The sequence below is a fragment of the Salmo salar genome, chromosome ssa26, assembly GCF_905237065.1.
Source record: "Salmo salar chromosome ssa26, Ssal_v3.1, whole genome shotgun sequence".
In the NCBI taxonomy this organism is placed as follows: Eukaryota; Metazoa; Chordata; class Actinopteri; order Salmoniformes; family Salmonidae; genus Salmo; species Salmo salar.
This window is the reverse complement of record NC_059467.1, coordinates 43,104,375-43,121,318: the sequence shown is the minus strand read 5'-3', so window position 1 is coordinate 43,121,318 and position 16,944 is coordinate 43,104,375. Positions and strand designations below refer to the sequence as shown.

Here is a 16,944-nt window from a genome sequence, read left to right as displayed (position 1 = left end):
TCTAATTATTCTGATGTGAAGGCTAATAGCTATTGATTAAATGCTCTTTAGATGGCTCTCTGTCCCTAGGCACAAGAGAGTAAGAGATGCTCGCATAATGGCAGTGATGCATGTTGAATATGAATCTTTTTTGACAGTAATTGCTCCCCACATGAAGGCACCTTTTCATTTGAATACTAACCACTCGTGTGGGTATTGTAACATGTTTACACAAGGTATACTGAAGAAGTTGTTTATGAACCGTAGTTTTCATGTTCCATCCACGTGAGAATGGCATTGAACACAAGTGATGTGATCATTTTTTGCTGTTGTACATGGTTTATTTAAGATCAGGAACACAGTATCGATATGATCATTTATATATTTACTGGCTTGTTAAGCCTCATAATATCAAACTATTCAACATTTGACTCGGCACAACTTCACAAGTTCAACTGACATTTGAGTGAAATACTGACATAGTGACATTGATTACATTACAATGATAAACAGATACCGTTGAAGTAGGATTATTTTTCAGTTTTTATCATGATATTTTTTAAGATATGTTTTAGTATGACTGTATACATGATTGTGAGAAGCCATGAATAAAAGTCTTGTTAAATTATAAGAATGAACAGACCACATAACCCATTACACCCTTGGTAAATAGTATCGGAGGGCTGCCCTCAATACAAAACAATACTCTTTTGAAAGTCGCTCAAACTGTTTGTCGTGGTACGCCCAAACATATAAAAGCCCACTTAAATATCAGGTGTAATGAGTGAACCTATTTTTCACAGTGAATGATTTCAGATTTATTTGCTTTTTTGTTACAATTGTTCAAAATGGCTCGGCCAAACATGAGAATGAAAGGGTATGGTTTGTACATCATAGAAGTACAAGTTTATCAACCTATTAGAGTGGCCATGAAATAATGTTTGTTCCTGTTCATTATGCCAACATCGGTCATAGAATCTAACTCTAAATGATTCCTTTGACAAAGACCAATACAAAGTTAACCTGCACTTGTCCTGTCACTGTAGACATCACATTGAACAGGTGGGGACTGGAAAATGTTCAAATACCCCTCCACATGAGCCTTCTATGGTTGACTAAAGTCATCCCTAATGGATTTGTGTCATCAATCATTACATTGAAGATGAATTGCATTGTTTGGGAGTAACGTACTCCACCCAGTGTTCTATTCATGTCCCTCTTAGGGATAAGGAGTAGCCATGTCTGGTATAACCAAAGAAAATGCATAGATATCAGTACAACACTGGAAAGCTGGGGGGCATTATCTTATTCATGATTAGATATAACATAGTCATAGTAACAATTTTCATGAGGACTTTGGGGGCTCTATAAATGTCAGAAAAATTGTGGGGAATCTGTATTTACCATAGTCTGAATTACAATGGAGATAGTGCCATCTACTGGACAATGAAGATCGTGACATCTACTGGCTCATGAATGTCCAGCATTTATAAAGTAAAGTCGGTAGGTCCCTATTCTGAAGCAGTGCCCAATCCCACTGCTTTCTCGTTACAAACTAGTTTTCTGTTGCTGCGTGTTTACCAATCCTATTGGAACTCATTTATTGGGTGCTTTAGACACCTTGTTAGTCTATATTATAAAGATGTATTCAGAGTGGGCTACGTTCTAAAATGTTTGTAGTTGAAGAGAGAGTACACTATGAACTGTTTTAAAAGGTCCAATGCAGCCGTTTTTATCTCCATATCAAATCATATCTGGATAACAATTAAGTACTTTACTGTGATCGTTTTCAATTAAACTGGTCAAAAATAAACAAAAATTGCTTCTTAGTGAAGGGCAATTTCTCAAGCAAGAATTTAGCTAGGATTGTCTGGGAGTGGTCTGAGTGAGGAGGGGACAACTGAAAATGTAGCTATTATTGGCAGAGGTTTGGAACTCTCTGTCTTATTGGTCTATTAAAGGGATTCTTCGGTACTCTTGTATACTTTTTAGCCAGTAGTTCTGAAAGTAGTACTCACATGCTAAAAGTGTTCCCCGAAAATGGTGTACTATGTCACATATGTGCACCAAGTCATTGCTGTCTCTCTCGCTCTGCTGTGGGTGCATCATGTGCCTCTTGCTAGCTTTCAAATACAGCATATGGTGAGGGGCTGAAGCTCATTGGTTGAAGTCAAAGTGCTAGGGGGCTGGCCCATGTGGTGGAAAACTTCGGGAAAATGGGACAGTACAGCTTCCAGAAAAATAGTTGCGTTATTCAAACTAGGGATTTTGTGGCTAATTGAGGTAAGAAAGTAATTCTACTCATAGATCATGCATGTATGAACTACACAACCTCACTAAAAGGGCGAAATCATAATTCTCACAATTTCGCAGTATTATTCCAACCTCAGTGTGGAAATACACAACATGGCCAAAAGTATGCTCGTCGAACATCTCATTCCAAAATCATGGGCATTAATATTGGAGTTGGTCCCCCCTTTGCTACTATAATAACATCCTCCACTCTTCTGGGAAGGCTTTCCACGAGATGTTGGAACATTGCTGTGGGCATTGCTTCCACTCAGCCACAAGAGCATTAGTGAGGACGGGCACTAATTTTGGGCAATTAGGCCTGGCTCGCAGTCGGTGTTCCAATTCATCCCAAAGATGTTCCAAGGGGTTGAAGTCAGGGCTCTGTGCAGGCAAGTCAAGTTCTTCCACACCAATCTCGAAAAAACATTTCTGTATGGACCTCGCTTTATACACGGGGGCATTGTCATGCTGAAACAGGAAAGGGCCTTCCCAAACTTTTGCCACAAAGTTGGAAGCACAGAATCGTCTAGAATGTCATTGTATGTTGTAGTGTTAAGATTTCCCTTCACTGGAACTAAGGGGCCTAGCCCGAACTATGAAAAACAGCTCCAGACCTTTATTCCTCCTCCACCAAACTTTACAGTTGGCACTATGCATTCGGGCACGTAGCATCCCCCTGGCATCCGCCAAACCCAAATTCGTCCTGTGGATTGTCAGATGATGAAGCGTGATTCATCTCTCCAGAGAAAGTGTTTCCACTGCTCCAGAATTCAATGGCCGCGAGCTTTACACCACTCCAGCCGACGCTTGGCATTGTGCACAGTGATCTTAGGCTTTTGTGCGGCTGCTCGGCCATGGAAACCCATTTCACGAAGCTCCCGACGAACAGTTCTTGTGCTGACGTTGCTTCCAGAGACAGTTTGGAACTCGGTAGTGAGTGCTGCAACCGAGGACAGATGATTTTTATTTTTATGCGCTTTCTGTGAGAGTGTGTGGCCTACCACTTCATGGCTGAGCCGTTAATGCTCCTAGAAGTTTCCACTTAAGAATAACAGCCCTTACAGTTGACCGGGGTAGCTCTAGCAGGGCAGAAATTTGATGAACTGACTTACTGGAAATGTGGCATCCAATGTCGGTGCCACGTTAAAAGTCACTGAGCTCTTCAGTAAGGCCATTCTACTGCTAATGTTTGTCTATGGAGATTGCATGGCTGTGTGCTCGATTTTATACACCTGTCAGCAACGGGTGTGGCTGAAATAGCCGAATCCACTCATTTGAAGACGTGTCCACATACTTTTGTAATATATAGTGTATATATAAAACAGGAAAATCCCATTTTTGACTGCACTAAATCGTTTCAAGCATATCTCAAGAACTGTTTTTGTTACGAATTGACTCTTACCAGCACCTCACAACCCTTTCAATCTGCACAGCCCACTCCCCATCTCCCAGGAGCTTGCCTGAGTGTCTGGGGGCACCATAAACCTAGGTCGAAAATATACATAATATTTTCGACCAAGCCTTTAACTGGCCTCTCAAACTCTCTCTGACCTGTGTGACTTGACCCTGATTGGTTGCCAAGGGGCACGTTGTCAGGGGGCACGATACCTGACAGCTCTTCTCACTGTGCAACCCTCTGTCCCCTGACTTCTCCTCTGAGTGGACTTGTGGGATGGAGTGTGTGCAGAAGTACTTTAATATTGTTGTTGTAACTTTGTGTGTTTACTGTTACTGATAGTTGTTGGATGATATATGTTTTTATTATACAGTCCTGTGCTATTTTATTATTAATCCAGCTGTGCCACTTTATTACCAGTCCAGTCCATTCTAGTGTATTTTGGATCCATTTGCTTATCCTGTTGTATCCATTGCATTTATTCATTATTTTCCTGTTTAACAGATAACCACATCCTTTCAACATCTATTTCCTGTCGTGAGTGAGTGAGTGAGTGAGTGTGAGTGAGTGTGAGTGAGTGTGAGTGTGAGAGAGTGAGTGTGAGAGAGTGAGTGAGTGAGTGAGTGAGTGAGTGAGTGAGTGAGTGAGTGAGTGAGTGAGTGAGTGAGTGAGTGAGATCAGCCCAGATGCAGAGTCGCTCTCTTTTGTGGAGGAAATGATGTACAAAATGTCTATGGAGACAACTCCATTACAAAGAACAAGTAGGTGTTTGGGAGAGGAAAATGTAAACAAGAAACATTGTTAGAATCAGTTAAGACAGTATAATGGCATTGGTGTCTGTGCTGCACAGGTAGCTTGGTTTTGTTGCATTTTGCATTGATTGAGGACATCAAAAGTGTCATGTCAATTAAACGTATCTCTTGAAACGGAATATGGGATGGATTATATCTACTGCATAACTAACACAGTTTTAAGCACTCAAACAACGTTTCAGGTATTTTAAATACACACCCAATGAGCGCAAGCACGTAGCGTAGTGGTCAGCACGTCACATTACGTCATCACGCCTGCACTAGGAATTGCAAGATGGCGGAGAGTGCGGAATTGAAGGTAAAGCGCAGCTTGAAATCATTATAAATGTAAACGGTTAGCAAACGATATAATGCCAACGCAGGTCTTCGCATGTGTAATTTAAACGACAAGGAACTAATTTGAATGTGAATTTATGTGTATTGTTTGTGCATAAGGATAACTTTAAAGGAATTCACTATAAGGCGAAAGCTGGAACATGTTATTGTTGATGTTGAGAGAGACCCGCTCGTTCGTTAGCGATCTCCTGCATATAATATCTTTATTAGCTAGCTAGCGGAATAATTAAAAGTATTTTTCCTTTTCGGTCCATGTAAATTTTGTAGACATTTAGTTAAAAAGTATCTTATGACAATGATGGGTCGTAGTTGACTGTTTGAACGAGGATGCCTTTATCAGCTAATTAGTTGGTCAGCGTTGGGAGAGCGGGCTTGACGTTCTGTCAAGCTAGTGAACAGAGGCTGGCGATGGGAGAACGACAAAATGTGGTTCTTGCTAGTTTAGGCTACTATTCAAGCGTTTTCAGTTTTATCCATTTCTCAAGACGCATAAAATTATGCACTTTTAATGGTGTAACAGTGACAAGATGTTCTAATTTGAAAACGTTTTGTAGCCTGGGTAGTTAGGTAACTTTTACATAGCGGTGTGGAGAAAAAGTGAATGCATTTTTATTTCCCCAGCTGACTATCACTGAGTCAAAGTGATAGATGTTGTAAAACGTGTAGTAATGTTAATTTGATATGTTGATATCATTGAACACGTTTTGACTTTATGCTAATCTTAACACGTTGCAATGCATTCAAATCAAATGTTATTAGTCACATGCGCCGAATACAACAGGTGTAGACCTTACAGTGAAATGCTTACTTACAGGCTCTAACCAACAGTGCGGTTTCAATAAATACGGATAAAAGTAACACGTAATTAAAGAGTAGCAGTAAAAAAATAAAATAATGTACAGGGGTGCCGGTATTACAGTTCAAGTTCTGGTAACTTGTTTTGTTAGTTCAGCCCTAATTTACCCTAGCCCAAGATCTCCTCTTTAAGGTCCAATGACCATATGTTCTTTTCACAGGTATACTGTCTCTGACAGCCAAATACTCCATCTGAACGGGAATCAATGATAAGATTCTAGAAGTATAAAGGCCTTTACTTTTATATCACATCAAAATAATAATACAACTACAAAATATACACTTACTGCACACTGTTTTAACCGGCTTCATCACAGTTGCCGCCGACAGTATTTTTCCGTGACAACACGTTTCTGCGGCCTTCCGTTACACACAGGTATTCGGAGCATGCCGTTAATGCGCGCTGTAACTTGGAGATATGGCCGTGTGGGAACCCTAACCATATAAAGATGTGTATCAATTTAACCTTTTTTGCAAATGATTTCTCGCTGATATGAAAGATAAGGTTCGTATGCTTCCAAAACCGTATCACAAGCGATGCTTGTTCGTGTTCAGGCCGAGCGCTGGGGTTCTTAACAAAACTCCCCTGTACAGAAGATGCCTTCTTCCAATTACTCTTATGCGTAACGTAGTGGAACTGAGAGGCGTAACGTAGTGGAACTGAGAGGCGTAACGTAGTGGAACTGAGAGGCGTAACGTAGTGGAACTGAGAGGCGTAACGTAGTGGAACTGAGAGGCGTAACGTAGTGGAACTGAGAGGCGTAACGTAGTGGAACTGAGAGGCGTAACGTAGTGGAACTGAGAGGCGTAACGTAGTGGAACTGAGAGGCGTAACGTAGTGGAACTGAGAGGCGTAACGTAGTGGAACTGAGAGGCGTAACGTATTGGAACTGAGGCTACATTTATCCCTAAACTAATTGTCAGAAATGCAAACCTGCATAGCATCCTTTTGCCTCAATGATTTCTCTCAGCATTGCTGCATGGTGCCTTCAGAGCAGTTGCCTACTTGCCTTCCCAGAATTATTTCATTTAAAGCTTGTGTGGTTCATAATCTAGTGTACCTGGATCACCAATCAATAGCAATTGATTCAGATGTAGACATACTTCAGTTTTTTCACGTCAACCATTTGATTTGGAACAGTATTTCAGACTGTGCTTTATTATGAGTTGTCTCAGTCTGCACATCTATTGTGAGACATTGCAGCGGACAATATGAGTTAGGCCTAACTGACGATACCCGATGCTTGACAGGCACCCTTTGAGCTGCTATTGATCTGAGGGATATTTTTCTACTTTTCTCCAAAGTGTTGCTATTGTTGTGTGCTTGGAAACTAAGTCCATATTAATGTCCTCGGGTGTATGTCTTCTACGGCACGGCATTTGTGTTTAACTTTTTATTCTTCACATTGTCTGTTGTTACTTTCTGTTCCTAAACGATGTCCAGGCTCAAACTCAGAGCAGATTGAGTTCGTATGACATGAGATTGCTTTCTACAAATAGTATTTCACCACTGATGATTAACGCTTCGTGTTTCTTGCAAATCATTACACTCACATCAGATCAACACTACAGTGGAGGCAGTCAGTACATCAGATCAACACTACAGTGGAGGCAGTCAGTACATCAGATCAACACTACAGTGGAGGCAGTCAGTACATCAGATCAACACTACAGTGGAGGCAGTCAGTACATCAGATCAACACTACAGTGGAGGCAGTCAGTACATCAGATCAACACTACAGTGGAGGCAGTCAGTACATCAGATCAACACTACAGTGGAGGCAGTCAGTACATCAGCTCAACACTACAGTGGAGGCAGTCAGTACATCAGATCAACACTACAGTGGAGGCAGTCAGTACATCAGATCAACACTACAGTGGAGGCAGTCAGTACATCAGATCATCACTACAGTGGAGGCAGTCAGTACATCAGATCAACACTACAGTGGAGGCAGTCAGTACATCAGATCAACACTACAGTGGAGGCAGTCAGTACATCAGATCAACACTACAGTGGAGGCAGTCAGTACATCAGATCAACACTACAGTGGAGGCAGTCAGTACATCAGATCAACACTACAGTGGAGGCAGTCAGTACATCAGATCAACACTACAGTGGAGGCAGTCAGTACATCAGATCATCATCACTACAGTGGAGGCAGTCAGTACATCAGATCATCATCACTACAGTGGAGGCAGTCAGTACATCAGATCATCATCACTACAGTGGAGGCAGTCAGTACATCAGATTATCATCACTACAGTGGAGGCAGTCAGTACATCAGATTATCATCACTACAGTGGAGGCAGTCAGTACATCAGATCATCAACACTACAGTGGAGGCAGTCAGTACATCACATCATCACTACAGTGGAGGCAGTCAGTACATCAGATCAACAACACTACAGTAAAGGCAGTCAGTACATCAGATCAACACTACAGTGGAGGCAGTCAGTACATCACATCATCACTACAGTGGAGGCAGTCAGTACATCAGATCAACACTACAGTGGAGGCAGTCAGTACATCAGATCAACAACACTACAGTGGAGGCAGTCAGTACATCAGATCAACACTACAGTGGAGGCAGTCAGTACATCACATCATCACTACAGTGGAGGCAGTCAGTACATCAGATCATCATCACTACAGTGGAGGCAGTCAGTACATCAGATCATCATCACTACAGTGGAGGCAGTCAGTACATCAGATCAACACTACAGTGGAGGCAGTCAGTACATCAGATCATCATCACGAAAGTGGAGGCAGTCAGTACATCAGATCATCATCACTACAGTGGAGGCAGTCAGTACATCAGATCAACACTACAGTGGAGGCAGTCAGTACATCAGATCATCATCACGAAAGTGGAGGCAGTCAGTACATCAGATCAACACTACAGTGGAGGCAGTCAGTACATCAGATCATCACTACAGTGGAGGCAGTCAGTACATCAGCTCAACACTACAGTGGAGGCAGTCAGTACATCAGATCATCACTACAGTGGAGGCAGTCAGTACATCAGATCATCACTACAGTGGAGGCAGTCAGTACATCAGATCATCACTACAGTGGAGGCAGTCAGTACATCAGATCATCACTACAGTGGAGGCAGTCAGTACATCAGATCAACACTACAGTGGAGGCAGTCAGTACATCAGATCAACACTACAGTGGAGGCAGTCAGTACATCAGATCATCACTACAGTGGAGGCAGTCAGTACATCAGATCATCACTACAGTGGAGGCAGTCAGTACATCAGATCATCATCACTACAGTGGAGGCAGTCAGTACATCAGATCATCACTACAGTGGAGGCAGTCAGTACATCAGATCATCACTACAGTGGAGGCAGTCAGTACATCAGATTATCATCACTACAGTGGAGGCAGTCAGTACATCAGATTATCATCACTACAGTGGAGGCAGTCAGTACATCAGATTATCATCACTACAGTGGAGGCAGTCAGTACATCAGATCATCAACACTACAGTGGAGGCAGTCAGTACATCAGATCATCAACACTACAGTGGAGGCAGTCAGTACATCAGATCAACAACACTACAGTGGAGGCAGTCAGTACATCAGATCAACACTACAGTGGAGGCAGTCAGTACATCACATCATCACTACAGTGGAGGCAGTCAGTACATCAGATCAACACTACAGTGGAGGCAGTCAGTACATCAGATCAACACTACAGTGGAGGCAGTCAGTACATCAGATCAACACTACAGTGGAGGCAGTCAGTACATCAGATCATCATCACTACAGTGGAGGCAGTCAGTACATCAGATCATCATCACTACAGTGGAGGCAGTCAGTACATCAGATCAACACTACAGTGGAGGCAGTCAGTACATCAGATCATCATCACGAAAGTGGAGGCAGTCAGTACATCAGATCATCAACACTACAGTGGATGCAGTCAGTACATCAGATCAACACTACAGTGGAGGCAGTCAGTACATCAGATCATCATCACGAAAGTGGAGGCAGTCAGTACATCAGATCATCATCACTACAGTAAAGGCAGTCAGTACATCAGATCAACACTACAGTGGAGGCAGTCAGTACATCAGATCATCACTACAGTAAAGGCAGTCAGTACATCAGATCAACACTACAGTGGAGGCAGTCAGTACATCAGCTCAACACTACAGTGGAGGCAGTCAGTACATCAGATCATCATCACTACAGTGGAGGCAGTCAGTACATCAGATCAACACTACAGTGGAGGCAGTCAGTACATCAGCTCATCACTACAGTGGAGGCAGTCAGTACATCAGATCATCACTACAGTGGAGGCAGTCAGTACATCAGATCAACACTACAGTGGAGGCAGTCAGTACATCAGATCATCACTACAGTGGAGGCAGTCAGTACATCAGATCATCATCACTACAGTGGAGGCAGTCAGTACATCAGATCATCATCACTACAGTGGAGGCAGTCAGTACATCAGATTATCATCACTACAGTGGAGGCAGTCAGTACATCAGATTATCATCACTACAGTGGAGGCAGTCAGTACATCAGATCATCAACACTACAGTGGAGGCAGTCAGTACATCACATCAACACTACAGTGGAGGCAGTCAGTACATCACATCATCACTACAGTGGAGGCAGTCAGTACATCAGATCAACACTACAGTGGAGGCAGTCAGTACATCAGATCAACACTACAGTGGAGGCAGTCAGTACATCAGATCATCACTACAGTGGAGGCAGTCAGTACATCAGATCAACACTACAGTGGAGGCAGTCAGTACATCACATCATCACTACAGTGGAGGCAGTCAGTACATCAGATCAACACTACAGTGGAGGCAGTCAGTACATCAGCTCAACACTACAGTGGAGGCAGTCAGTACATCAGATCATCACTACAGTGGAGGCAGTCAGTACATCAGATCAACACTACAGTGGAGGCAGTCAGTACATCAGATCATCATCACTACAGTGGAGGCAGTCAGTACATCAGATCATCATCACTACAGTGGAGGCAGTCAGTACATCAGATCATCATCACTACAGTGGAGGCAGTCAGTACATCAGATCAACACTACAGTGGAGGCAGTCAGTACATCAGATCATCATCACGAAAGTGGAGGCAGTCAGTACATCAGATCATCAACACTACAGTGGAGGCAGTCAGTACATCAGATCAACACTACAGTGGAGGCAGTCAGTACATCAGATCAACAACACTACAGTGGAGGCAGTCAGTACATCAGATCAACACTACAGTGGAGGCAGTCAGTACATCAGATCATCATCACTACAGTGGAGGCAGTCAGTACATCAGATCAACACTACAGTGGAGGCAGTCAGTACATCAGCTCATCACTACAGTGGAGGCAGTCAGTACATCAGATCATCACGAAAGTGGAGGCAGTCAGTACATCAGATCATCAACACTACAGTGGAGGCAGTCAGTACATCAGATCATCACTACAGTGGAGGCAGTCAGTACATCAGATCATCACTACAGTGGAGGCAGTCAGTACATCAGATCAACACTACAGTGGAGGCAGTCAGTACATCAGCTCATCATCACTACAGTGGAGGCAGTCAGTACATCAGCTCATCATCACTACAGTGGAGGCAGTCAGTACATCAGATCATCACTACAGTGGAGGCAGTCAGTACATCAGATCATCACTACAGTGGAGGCAGTCAGTACATCAGATCAACACTACAGTGGAGGCAGTCAGTACATCAGATCATCACTACAGTGGAGGCAGTCAGTACATCAGATCATCACTACAGTGGAGGCAGTCAGTACATCAGATCATCACTACAGTGGAGGCAGTCAGTACATCAGATCATCACTACAGTGGAGGCAGTCAGTACATCAGATCATCACTACAGTGGAGGCAGTCAGTACATCAGATCAACACTACAGTGGAGGCAGTCAGTACATCAGATCAACACTACAGTGGAGGCAGTCAGTACATCAGATCAACACTACAGTGGAGGCAGTCAGTACATCAGATCAACACTACAGTGGATGCAGTCAGTACATCAGATCAACACTCCAGTGGAGGCAGTCAGTACATCAGATCATCACTCCAGTGGAGGCAGTCAGTACATCAGATCAACACTACAGTGGAGGCAGTCAGTACATCAGCTCATCATCACTACAGTGGAGGCAGTCAGTACATCAGCTCATCATCACTACAGTGGAGGCAGTCAGTACATCACATCATCACTACAGTGGAGGCAGTCAGTACATCAGATCATCACTACAGTGGAGGCAGTCAGTACATCAGATCAACACTACAGTGGAGGCAGTCAGTACATCACATCATCACTACAGTGGAGGCAGTCAGTACATCAGATCATCACTACAGTGGAGGCAGTCAGTACATCAGATCATCACTACAGTGGAGGCAGTCAGTACATCAGATCATCACTACAGTGGAGGCAGTCAGTACATCAGATCATCACTACAGTGGAGGCAGTCAGTACATCAGATCAACACTACAGTGGAGGCAGTCAGTACATCAGATCAACACTACAGTGGAGGCAGTCAGTACATCAGATCAACACTACAGTGGATGCAGTCAGTACATCAGATCAACACTCCAGTGGATGCAGTCAGTACATCAGATCAACACTCCAGTGGAGGCAGTCAGTACATCAGATCATCACTCCAGTGGAGGCAGTCAGTACATCAGATCAACACTACAGTGGAGGCAGTCAGTACATCAGCTCATCATCACTACAGTGGATGCAGTCAGTACATCAGATCAACACTACAGTGGAGGCAGTCAGTACATCAGATCATCATCACGAAAGTGGAGGCAGTCAGTACATCAGATCATCATCACTACAGTGAAGGCAGTCAGTACATCAGATCAACACTACAGTGGAGGCAGTCAGTACATCAGATCATCACTACAGTGGAGGCAGTCAGTACATCAGATCAACACTACAGTGGAGGCAGTCAGTACATCAGCTCAACACTACAGTGGAGGCAGTCAGTACATCAGATCATCATCACTACAGTGGAGGCAGTCAGTACATCAGATCAACACTACAGTGGAGGCAGTCAGTACATCAGCTCATCACTACAGTGGAGGCAGTCAGTACATCAGATCATCACTACAGTGGAGGCAGTCAGTACATCAGTATCAACACTACAGTGGAGGCAGTCAGTACATCAGCATCATCACTACAGTGGAGGCAGTCAGTACATCAGATCATCATCACTACAGTGGAGGCAGTCAGTACATCAGATCATCATCACTACAGTGGAGGCAGTCAGTACATCAGATCATCATCACTACAGTGGAGGCAGTCAGTACATCAGATCATCATCACTACAGTGGAGGCAGTCAGTACATCAGATCATCAACACTACAGTGGAGGCAGTCAGTACATCACATCAACACTACAGTGGAGGCAGTCAGTACATCACATCATCACTACAGTGGAGGCAGTCAGTACATCAGATCAACACTACAGTGGAGGCAGTCAGTACATCAGATCAACACTACAGTGGAGGCAGTCAGTACATCAGATCATCACTACAGTGGAGGCAGTCAGTACATCAGATCAACACTACAGTGGAGGCAGTCAGTACATCAGATCATCACTACAGTGGAGGCAGTCAGTACATCAGATCAACACTACAGTGGAGGCAGTCAGTACATCAGCTCAACACTACAGTGGAGGCAGTCAGTACATCAGATCATCACTACAGTGGAGGCAGTCAGTACATCAGATCAACACTACAGTGGAGGCAGTCAGTACATCAGATCATCATCACTACAGTGGAGGCAGTCAGTACATCAGATCATCATCACTACAGTGGAGGCAGTCAGTACATCAGATCATCATCACTACAGTGGAGGCAGTCAGTACATCAGATCAACACTACAGTGGAGGCAGTCAGTACATCAGATCATCATCACGAAAGTGGAGGCAGTCAGTACATCAGATCATCAACACTACAGTGGAGGCAGTCAGTACATCAGATCAACACTACAGTGGAGGCAGTCAGTACATCAGATCAACACTACAGTGGAGGCAGTCAGTACATCAGATCAACACTACAGTGGAGGCAGTCAGTACATCAGATCATCATCACTACAGTGGAGGCAGTCAGTACATCAGATCAACACTACAGTGGAGGCAGTCAGTACATCAGCTCATCACTACAGTGGAGGCAGTCAGTACATCAGATCATCACTACAGTGGAGGCAGTCAGTACATCAGATCAACACTACAGTGGAGGCAGTCAGTACATCAGATCATCACTACAGTGGAGGCAGTCAGTACATCAGATCAACACTACAGTGGAGGCAGTCAGTACATCAGATCAACACTACAGTGGAGGCAGTCAGTACATCAGCTCATCATCACTACAGTGGAGGCAGTCAGTACATCAGCTCATCATCACTACAGTGGAGGCAGTCAGTACATCACATCATCACTACAGTGGAGGCAGTCAGTACATCAGATCATCACTACAGTGGAGGCAGTCAGTACATCAGATCAACACTACAGTGGAGGCAGTCAGTACATCACATCATCACTACAGTGGAGGCAGTCAGTACATCAGATCATCACTACAGTGGAGGCAGTCAGTACATCAGATCATCACTACAGTGGAGGCAGTCAGTACATCAGATCATCACTACAGTGGAGGCAGTCAGTACATCAGATCATCACTACAGTGGAGGCAGTCAGTACATCAGATCAACACTACAGTGGAGGCAGTCAGTACATCAGATCAACACTACAGTGGAGGCAGTCAGTACATCAGATCAACACTACAGTGGAGGCAGTCAGTACATCAGATCAACACTCCAGTGGATGCAGTCAGTACATCAGATCAACACTCCAGTGGAGGCAGTCAGTACATCAGATCATCACTACAGTGGAGGCAGTCAGTACATCAGATCAACACTACAGTGGAGGCAGTCAGTACATCAGTATCATCACTACAGTGGAGGCAGTCAGTACATCAGCATCATCACTACAGTGGAGGCAGTCAGTACATCACATCATCACTACAGTGGAGGCAGTCAGTACATCAGATCAACACTACAGTGGAGGCAGTCAGTACATCAGATCAACACTACAGTGGAGGCAGTCAGTACATCACATCATCACTACAGTGGAGGCAGTCAGTACATCAGATCATCACTACAGTGGAGGCAGTCAGTACATCAGATCATCACTACAGTGGAGGCAGTCAGTACATCAGATCAACACTACAGTGGAGGCAGTCAGTACATCAGATCATCACTACAGTGGAGGCAGTCAGTACATCAGATCAACACTACAGTGGAGGCAGTCAGTACATCAGCATCAACACTACAGTGGAGGCAGTCAGTACATCAGATCAACACTACAGTGGATGCAGTCAGTACATCAGATCAACACTCCAGTGGATGCAGTCAGTACATCAGATCAACACTCCAGTGGAGGCAGTCAGTACATCAGATCATCACTCCAGTGGAGGCAGTCAGTACATCAGATCAACACTACAGTGGAGGCAGTCAGTACATCAGCTCATCATCACTACAGTGGAGGCAGTCAGTACATCAGCTCATCATCACTACAGTGGAGGCAGTCAGTACATCACATCATCACTACAGTGGAGGCAGTCAGTACATCAGATCATCATCACTACAGTGGAGGCAGTCAGTACATCAGATCATCACTACAGTGGAGGCAGTCAGTACATCAGATCAACACTACAGTGGAGGCAGTCAGTGCCATTCGGTCTCTTTCTCTTATCCTTTGCTCTGTGGTGAAAGCTAGATCCACTGACCTGGTGTCTTCCATGGTTGGGGATTTGAAGAAGTGAGAATACAATATGTTTTTAATGCTACAGGCTGTACCCTACCTCTGTGGTAATGTTAGTGAGAATACAATATGTTTTTAATGCTACAGGCTATACCCTACCTCTGTGGTAATGTTAGTGAGAATACTAGATGTTTTTAATGCTACAGGCTGTACCCTACCTCTCAGTGGTAATGTTAGTGAGAATACTAGATGTTTTTAATGCTACAGGCTATACCCTACCTCCCAGTGGTAATGTTAGTGAGAATACTAGATGTTTTTAATGCTACAGGCTATACCCTACCTCTGTGGTAATGTTAGTGAGAATACTATATGTTTTTAATGCTACAGGCTATACCCTACCTCCCTGTGGTAATGTTAGTGAGAATACTAGATGTTTTTAATGCTACAGGCTATACCCTACCTCCCAGTGGTAATGTTAGTGAGAATACTAGATGTTTTTAATGCTACAGGCTGTACCCTACCTCCCAGTGGTAATGTTAGTGAGAATACTAGATGTTTTTAATGCTACAGGCTATACCCTACCTCCCAGTGGTAATGTTAGTGAGAATACTAGATGTTTTTAATGCTACAGGCTATACCCTACCTCCCAGTGGTAATGTTAGTGAGAATACTAGATGTTTTTAATGCTACAGGCTGTACCCTACCTCTGTGGTAATGTTAGTGAGAATACTAGATGTTTTTAATGCTACAGGCTGTACCCTACTTCCCAGTGGTAATGTTAGTGAGAATACTAGATGTTTTTAATGCTACAGGCTATACCCTACCTCCCAGTGGTAATGTTAGTGAGAATACTAGATGTTTTTAATGCTACAGGCTGTACCCTACCTCCCAGTGGTAATGTTAGTGAGAATACTAGATGTTTTTAATGCTACAGGCTGTACCCTACCTCTGTGGTAATGTTAGTGAGAATACTAGATGTTTTTAATGCTACAGGCTGTACCCTACCTCTCAGTGGTAATGTTAGTGAGAATACTAGATGTTTTTAATGCTACAGGCTATACCCTACCTCCCAGTGGTAATGTTAGTGAGAATACTAGATGTTTTTAATGCTACAGGCTATACCCTACCTCCCAGTGGTAATGTTAGTGAGAATACTAGATGTTTTTAATGCTACAGGCTATACCCTACCTCCCAGTGGTAATGTTAGTGAGAATACTAGATGTTTTTAATGCTACAGGCTATACCCTACCTCTCAGTGGTAATGTTAGTGAGAATACTAGATGTTTTTAATGCTACAGGCTATACCCTACCTCTCAGTGGTAATGTTAGTGAGAATACTAGATGTTTTTAATGCTACAGGCTGTACCCTACCTCTCAGTGGTAATGTTAGTGAGAATACTAGATGTTTTTAATGCTACAGGCTGTACCCTACCTCCCAGTGGTAATGTTAGTGAGAATACTAGATGTTTTTAATGCTACAGGCTATACCCTACCTCCCAGTGG

The 16,944-nt window shown here is 43.6% G+C and overlaps 1 protein-coding gene across 3 annotated transcripts in view; it reads left to right on the top strand.

Moving 5' to 3' along the window:
* The first annotated feature begins 4,712 nt into the window (after window positions 1-4,712).
* The window catches only part of LOC106595921 (E3 SUMO-protein ligase PIAS1), a 142,541-nt gene continuing 130,309 nt past the window's right edge, over window positions 4,713-16,944 (top strand). For all 3 annotated transcript variants that reach the window (XM_045708972.1, XM_045708971.1, XM_045708973.1), the window contains exon 1: window positions 4,713-4,777. In XM_045708972.1, the coding sequence (XP_045564928.1) occupies window positions 4,754-4,777 (24 nt within the window). In that variant the 5' untranslated portion in view covers window positions 4,713-4,753. The remainder of the gene's footprint in view (window positions 4,778-16,944) is intronic.